We start from the raw sequence: 8,230 nt of genomic DNA, 5'->3' as shown, positions 1-8,230 counted from the left end.
CTCTCTCTCCTTCCCTCTCTCTTTCTCCTCTCTTTCTCTTTCCTCTCTCTTTCTCTCTCTCCCTTTCCTCTCTCCCTCCCTCTCTTTCTCTTTCCTCTCTCCCTCTTTCTCTTTCCTTTCTCTCTTTCCACTCTCTCTCTCTCTCAGAGCGAGCAACTAAATTTCATTTTTGATGTGTGCCGTTGTGCCCACAGTAAAAAAAAATGACAATAAAGGTTATCTCTCTTATCTCATCTCTTCTCTCTCTCGACCTCCTTCCTCCCTTGCTCCCCGCTCTCTTTTGCAGAAAGCGTCCTCGTCCACCGCGGACAAGTCCTTCGCCGTGGGCATCATTGCCGAGACCGTCCAGGGCCTGGGCGGGGCCTCCAGCTCGTTCGTCCCCCACCTGCTGCCCTTGCTGATGGGGGCGGCCCGTGACGAGGACCAGGAAGTGCGCAGCAACGCCGTCTTCGGGCTGGGGGTCCTGACGGAACACGGCAAGGAAGCCATGTACGAGTATCCTTGTTGCCTTCCACGGTGGGGGGGGGGAGTCGCCGGTATGGTGAGTGGGAATGGCCTTGGCAAAACCGGGAAGGAAGCAGTTAGGTAAGAGACAGCCTAGCCGAGAGCTGCATAACGGACAGAGGAAGACACTGAGAAAGGATGTATCAGGGCATAAAAGAGAGACGGTGGCAGATTTACACCTTGGGACCTCCAGGATTCTGTTAATGTATTTCAAGTCCTCATTTAGCGACCGTTCAGAGTTACGACGGCACCGAAGAAGGCGACCGGAAACTTGTTTTTTCACACTTAACGACCGTTGCGGCATTCCCTGCGATCACGTGATCAAAATTCGGTCGCTTGGCCACCGGCTCCTGTTTATGTTGGGCTGCTTTGCGGTTGTACATTGAGGACTAGCGGTACGCTGCAGCTCATTTAATTGCCCTGGGAAGGAGCAGAGAAGAATACTTTCTCTACACGCGCAAACACACACCTACACAAAACACAAACACACACACACACCCCGTTTTCTTTCCTTAACCTCTTTTTAACCTGGCCAGACACTACCCCAAGATCCTGGCGCTTTTATCCAACCTCATTGCCCAGGAGCGCAACAACCGAGTGACCGACAACGTGTGTGGGGCTGTTGCGAGGATGCTGATGACCAATCCCGGCGGGATGCCTGTTGAACAGGTGCGACACAATTTTATGGGTCTGTGTGAGCGTGGAGGGGACCTCTGCAGGGCGACTGCCATGGGGAGAAACTTACAGCAGGTGCTATCCTGGCTAGTAATGTGGAATTAACGATCTGGTTTGTTTACTGTATTCAGGTGGTTTTTTCTTTAATCCTGGTTTTATTACTGTAGAAATAACTCAAGACAGCAAAAAAACCTCAGACTTCTTTCTTCTGTTTTCCCCATAAAAGCTACTCTGTAAGGTGGGTCGGGCTGAGAAAGAGGGACTGGCCCAAAGTCACCCAGCCGGCGTTCAGGCCTAAGACGGGACTAGAACTCACCACCTCCTGGTGATTGGCCCAAAGTCAACTAGCCAACTTTCAGGCCTAAGGCGGGACTAGAACTCACCGTCTCCTGGTGATTGGCCCAAAGTCATCCAGCTGGCTTTCAGGCCTAAGGCGGGACTAGAACTCACCGTCTCCTGGTGATTGGCCCAAAGTCATCCAGCTGGCTTTCAGGCCTATGGCGGGACTAGAACTCACCGTCTCCTGGTGATTGGTCCAAAGACATCCAGCCAGCTTTCATGCCTGAGGCGGGACTAGAACTCCCAGTCTCCTGGTGATTGGTCCAAAAACATTCAGCCAGCTTTCATGCCTAAGGCGGGACTAGAACACACCGTCTCCTGGTGATTGGCCCAAGGACACCCAGCCATCTTTTAGGCCTAAGGTGGGACTAGAACTCACCGTCTCCTGGTGATTGGTCCAAAGACATCCAGCCAGCTTTCATGCCTGAGGCGGGACTAGAACTCACCGCCTCCTGGTGATTGGCCCAAGGCCACCCAGCCACCTTTTATGCCTAAGGCGGGACTAGAACTTCCAGTCTCCTGGTGATTGGTCCAAAGTCACTCAGCTGGCTTCCATGCTGAAGGTGGAACTACAACTCCCATGCTCCTGATGATTCGCCCAAAGACACCCAGCCGGCTTTCATGCCTAAGGCAGGACTAGAACTCGTCATCTCCTGCTTTCTAGACCTGCACCTTAAGCACTGGCCAAAACTAGCCCTCTTATTTAAGCCAAGAAATACTAAACCTGCTGGCTGGGGGAATTCTGGGAGTTGAAGTCCACAAGTCTTAAAAGTTGCCAAATTTGGAGGATCCTGGCTTAGATCCTGAGGAAATGTCGTTTTGCTCGGGAAGGCGCCAAACCATGTTAGGAACCCTACAGGCTTGTGAACCTCTGACTCCTGGAGTTGCTGACTGTTGTCCGGCTTCGTCTCCGCAGGTTTTCCCCGTCCTGCTTCGCGCCCTGCCGCTGAGAGAGGACTTTGAGGAATACAAAACGGTCTACCGTTGCGTCGCGTTTATTTACCAAAACGACCCATCACAGGTGAGTCTCTGTCCGGCCAGGAAGGATTGGCTTCCGCTCAGGTTGGTTTGACCTTAGCTTGTCATCTCAGCTGTGCTTCGAAAAGGAAGCTTGAAACTCAGGCAAGTCCTCCACTTACGACGGCAGTTGAGCCCAGGATTTCCGTGGCTAAGTGAGAAAGTTGCTAAGTGAGTTTTGCCCCATTTTTAGGGGCACGGTTGTTAAGCGAAAACTTCCAGTGTTGGAGCATTCACAACTTCTAGTGGCAAGCTGTTCCACTGGTTAATTGTCCTCACTTCTTGGAAGTTTCTCCTTAGTTCTAGGTTGCTTCTCTCCTTGATTAGTTTCCGTCCTGCCTTCAGGCACTTTGGAGAATAGCTTGACTCCCTCTTCTTTGGGGCAGCCCCTGAGATACTGGAAGGCTGCTATCCTGTCCCCCCTCGTCCTTCTCTTCGTTAAACTAGACATCCCCAATTCCAGCAACCGTTCCTTATACTGTGTTTCCCTGAAAATAAGGCCGGGTCTTTTTTTCCCCCTTTTTTTTCCCCCTCCAAAAGAGGCACCAGGTCTTATTTTCGGGGTAGGCCTTACCTCACCTTCTGTTTTCTGTTGTTTTTTTTTCTCCCCACAAAAGGTGTTGCAACAGATTCCGGAGATCGTGCGAAGCAGTGGCCCTGTCCTGGGTTGCAAAAATCTGCCAACAGGTATGTCCCTTCAGAGTGGGCACCGTTTCCCCCGTCACGGCAGCCGATCTGTCTGTATTTCCTCCTTTTACGGAGTGTCTCTCTCCGGATGCGCGAAGGAGGCAGAAGTGGGCAGTGAAGGGGGCAGCTGGGCTGAATCCAGCAAGATGAAGCTGGAGCTGGGCCCCCATCGGAATAGAATGGAATAGAATGGAATACAGAATAAAGAATAGAATAGAATAGAATAAGAAATAGAATAAGGAATAGAATAGAATAGAATAGAATAGAATAGAATAGAATAGAATAGAATAAGGAATAGAATAGAATAGAATAGAATAGAATAGAATAGAATAAGAAATAGGATAGGATAGAATAGAATAGAATAGAATAGAATAAGAAATAGAATAAGATAGAATAGAATAGGAATAGGAATAGGAAGGATAGAATAGGAATAGAATAGGAATAGAAATAGAATAAGGAATAGAATAGAATAGAATAGAATAGAATAGAATAAGGAATAGAATAGAATAGAATAAATAGAATAGAATAGAATAAAAATAACAGAATAGGAATAGGAAGGATAGAATAGGAATAGGAATAGAATAGAATAAGGAATATAATAGAATAATAAAATACAGAATAGAGTAGAATAGAATAGAATAGAATAGAATAGAATAGAATAGAATAGAATAGAATAGGAGTCAGAAGACACCTTGGAGGTCATCTAGTCCAACCCCCTGCTCAGGCAGGAAACCCTATTCCATTCCAGACAAATGGTTGTCCAGTCTCTTCTTAAAACCTTCCTGTGTTGGAGCATTCACAATTTCTGGTGGCCAGTCATTCCACTGGTTATAAGTTACAGGCAGTCCTTGACCTACGAACGTAACGGAGCCCCACATTTTTGTTGCTAAGGGAAACATTTATTACGCTTATTTTGCCCCATTTTGAGACCTTTCGTGCCACCGTTGTTAAGCAGACCACATTAGGCTGTTAGGCTGTGATGGCCGGCTGGGGAATTCTGGGAGTTGAAGTCCACAAGTCTGAAAAGTTGACCGGGTTGGGGACCCTCGGACAGACACAGCTGTCCTCCGACAACATCCAATGGTGCCAGTAAATCTCTCTTAGCCAGTGGTTCTCAACCTTTTTAATGCCGCGACCCCAACCGGTTGTAAGTCGAGGACTAAACCGGTCGTAAGTCGAGGACTAAACCAGTCGTAAGTCGAGGACTACCCAACCGGTCGTAAGTCGAGGACTTTCCCTGCCCGGGAGCGCTGCACATGCGTGGTTCCGCCCCCTGCGCCGGCCGAGGCGTAGCTGGCAAGTGGCAGAGATGGAGCAGGCCGACCACCAGCTGGCCCAGCCCAAGGGACCCGCCGGAAAAGGGGGAAAAAATGACGGACAAAAAAAAATGGCGGACAAAAAAAATGGCGGACAGCCTTGCTTGGCGACCCCCGTGAAATGGTCGATCGACCCCAAATGGGGTCCCGACCCACAGGTTGAGAACCACTGCTCTTAGCGCTCACAGGGAGAAAATATATCAGTAGTCCTCAACTTACAAAAAGTTCATTTAGTGACCGTCCAGAGTTACAACGGCACTGAGACAAAGAGACGTAGGACCAGCGTAGCAGCATGCCCCCCCCCCACGGTCAGGTGATCCAAATTCAAACACTTGGCAACTGACTGGTATTTATGACAGTTGCGGCGTCCCTGCGGGTCACGTGACTCCCTTTTGCGACCATCTGACAGGCAGAATCCGTGGGGGAAAGCCAGATTCGCTTAACGATTGTATGTGACTCGCTTAGCGAACCGTGGCCAGGAAGGTCCTAAAACGGGGATTTTTTCGGTCTCTGCAGAAGCCAGGAATCTCCTGCTTACGCTCCTGGGCAGCCTGTCCGCCCGATGCCCGGCCGAGTTTCAAACAGCCCTCCTGACAAACCCTCCAGAAGTCTGCACTTCGATCCAGGCGGCCATCGGCTCCGCTTGAAACGGCCAGGAAGGGGGCGCTCTCCTCCCAGCTTCCGCGAACTTCCGAGGCCAAGCCAGCCAGCGGTGGTTGTGCAAAGAGCCCCACGTTCTTCTTTGCAGACCAGGATCCGTCCGTCCATCGTCGGTTTTGACCCACCCAACTTTCAGCATCTGCGCCCGATCCAAAGGCAAACTCCGGCGTTCCGAATTGCAGCTGGGCGGCTGTGTTTGTGTTGCAAGGGGGGGGGGATCAAGCTATTGTTTGATATTTTTTCAACAGTTAAGCTCTTTCTCCTCCTCCTCTTCTCCTCCTCCTCCTCCTCTTCTCCTCCTCTTCCTCCTCTTTTTTTCATTTTCATTGTAAAAATCCCGCTCCGTATATTCCTGAGGCTGGTTGCAAAAACAATTGCTCAACAACGTCTGCCAAGGGAATTTGAAACATCTGGATTTCCTTTTCGCAGTTTTCCATCGGACTGTCCCGCCACACAACTTTGTGAGCCTGGGGGACAAAAAAACCCCCCGCACACGACCTGTTTTTGCTTCCAAAGGAAGTTTCTTTTTAACTCGCCCCGGAGAATAAATCCGCCACGCGGTGAGATTTGAGGTTGGGTATAATTTTATTTTTTTTTTACCGGCGAGGGAATTTGCTTTGGTGCAAACATCCCAGGCTTTCAAAAATGCACTTTAGGCCAAAATATATATATATATATAAAAAAGCAGCCTGCAGAACTGCAGAAGTGGTAACTCGTTTGCCGTTCCAGGAAGACCGACGTTAAGATTTGGTGACTCGCTGAGTTGTCAACCACACACATTGTTGGCTGGCACCTTCCCAAAGTGTGGCTCCTGGCGTGGTTTGAGATCCGTTTTGATCTGTTTCGTTCTGTGTCAGCACTAGCGGGCGTCCGCGCCCTGATGCAAGAACACAAACCGCTTCTTGTGCGCCAGAGACACACAACGGCTGCGTGTTCGTAGCCGCTGCTCAATCAACCACTTTGCCTTGTTTGTGAATAGCAGTTCCTTTTTTCTTTCTTTCTTTTTTTTACAGTTATCACAACTATTATTCTGTTGATATTTTTTTTTGTGCGTGTTGCCAAAAAAAGAAAGAAAGAAAGAAAGCCGGGGACTTTGTCCGTCGCTCCGGGCAAAGTTTTCTCGGACCTTGACCGCCCCACGTTGTTTGGCAAGGGGTCAGACTTGATGTGCACAAAGTTCATTAGCAGTTGTTATTTTTGCTAAAATGTGGTTTTCTACGGGGTTTTTTTTTGGTTTTCCTAAGCTGGATTCCTGTCACAAATCAGCTCCGCTGTTGGTCACTGGTATTTAAGATTTTAACTTACTGGTTTGGCCTTTTTTTTGGGGGGGGGAGCAAAGATTAAAAAGTATACTGTATGCAGTACCATGTAATAAAATTAAACACTTGTTTCTCTGAAAGCGGCTTCCCGTAACGTTTCTGCACATTGCAAAGAGGGTAAGAGCCCCGAAAGGCTTAGCAGGGGATTTGTTAAGATCCCTCATCTAAATAATTCCCTTTTTCCCCCCTAGCAGACAGTTGCCAGATTAAAAAGTGAGCAGAAAGGCAGCCAAATTGCATGTGTTAGAGTGGGGGGTCTTTAAACTCGGCCCTTTGATGACTTGTGGACTTCAACTCCCAGAATTCCTCAGCCAGACACTGCTGGGAGTTGAAGTCCACAAGTCATCAAAGGGTCATAGTTCCCTCACGCTGGCTGAGGAATTCTGGGAGTTGAAGTCCACAAGTCATCAAAGGCTCATAGTTACCTCACACGCTGGCTGAGGAATTCTGGGAGTTGAAGTCCACAAGTCATCAAAGGCTCATAGTTACCTCACACGCTGGCTGAGGAATTCTGGGAGTTGAAGTCCACAAGTCATCAAAGGCTCATAGTTACCTCACACGCTGGCTGAGGAATTCTAGGAGTTGAAGTCCACCAGTCATAAAAGGGCCAAATTTGAAGAGCCCTGCTTGTGGACCAACTCCCAGAATTCCTCAGCCAGGCATGCTGGCTGAAGAATTCTGGGAGTTGAAGTCCACAAGTCATAAAAGGGCTGAGTTTGAAGACCCCTGTGTTAGAAAAATCTACAAAGAAATCTAGAACAGTTAACCAAGTCTCAGCTGACTGAAGTTGCTCTCATAAAGGGCTAACAAAGATCAGACTTTTGTATTTTGTATTTTTAGTAGGCTTTTTCTCACGCCTTTATGAGTTTATAAATAATTCAAGGGGGTGAACGTGCCTATTTCCTCCTCCTGTTTTCCCCACAACATCCCTGTGAGGTGGGTTGGGCTGAGAGACACTGACTGACTTCAAGTTACCCAGCCGGCTTTCGTGTCTAAGGCAGGACTAGAACTCACCGCCTCCTGGTGATTGGCCCAAAGTCACCTCAGCCGACTTTCATGGCTAAGGCAGGACTAGAACTCACCCTCTCCTGGTGATTGGCCCAAAGTCACCCAGCCGGCTTTCGTGTCTAAGGTAGGACTAGAACTCACCGCCTCTTGGTGACTGGCCCAAAGTCAGCCCAGCTGGCTTTCATGGCTAAGGCAGGACTAGAACTCGCCTCCTGGTAATTGGCCAAAAGTCACCCAGCTGGCTTTCACATCTAAGGCAAGACTAGAAGTCACCGTCTCCTGGTGGTTGACCCAAAATTATATATACATAGATATAGATATATATATAAAATAATCTATGCTGGAAATTCAAAACGACAAATCTCCGCTCGCAATTTAAAACCCAACAGATTTATTTACAAAAAGAAGGGGAAACGCAAAGAACCAGAATCTGAAAAAATACATTGGTTTAATCCAAAATGTCACCTGAAACACCAAATTGGGTCTTCTCGGCAAGGCTGAATCTTCACCAAGGAGGCAGCTTTGTTTTGGGGTGGTTTTTTTTGGGGTGGGGGGAAGAAGGGACCATGTCAGAATGACGAAGCTCCCACCCCCTTGTTGACGAGCTAGCCAAGATCCACGTCCGAATCCGCTAACTGTGAGGGAAACGCGCTCCTGGCTTAATGATGATCGGACCGTAAGCCTCCTTTTGTTCCAAGCACAGGA

General features: G+C 48.6%; 1 protein-coding gene across 1 annotated transcript in view; it reads left to right on the top strand.

Annotated features, from left to right (window-relative positions):
• The window catches only part of LOC107298061 (importin-4-like), a gene marked incomplete at its 5' end in the record, with an annotated part of 26,744 nt that extends 21,291 nt beyond the window's left edge, over nucleotides 1-5,453 (top strand). Inside the window, 5 exons of the mRNA XM_029286444.1 lie at nucleotides 287-495; nucleotides 1,041-1,173; nucleotides 2,435-2,539; nucleotides 3,153-3,222; nucleotides 5,055-5,453. Of these exons, the coding sequence (XP_029142277.1) occupies nucleotides 287-495; nucleotides 1,041-1,173; nucleotides 2,435-2,539; nucleotides 3,153-3,222; nucleotides 5,055-5,185 (648 nt within the window). The remainder of the gene's footprint in view (nucleotides 1-286; nucleotides 496-1,040; nucleotides 1,174-2,434; nucleotides 2,540-3,152; nucleotides 3,223-5,054) is intronic.
• Between the last annotated feature and the right edge of the window lie 2,777 nt (nucleotides 5,454-8,230).

Source organism: Protobothrops mucrosquamatus, unplaced genomic scaffold (genome assembly GCF_001527695.2).
Source record: "Protobothrops mucrosquamatus isolate PMUCROS unplaced genomic scaffold, P.Mucros_1.0 scaffold3682, whole genome shotgun sequence".
NCBI classification, from domain to species: Eukaryota; Metazoa; Chordata; class Lepidosauria; order Squamata; family Viperidae; genus Protobothrops; species Protobothrops mucrosquamatus.
This window is presented reverse-complemented; position numbering and strand designations above follow the sequence as displayed.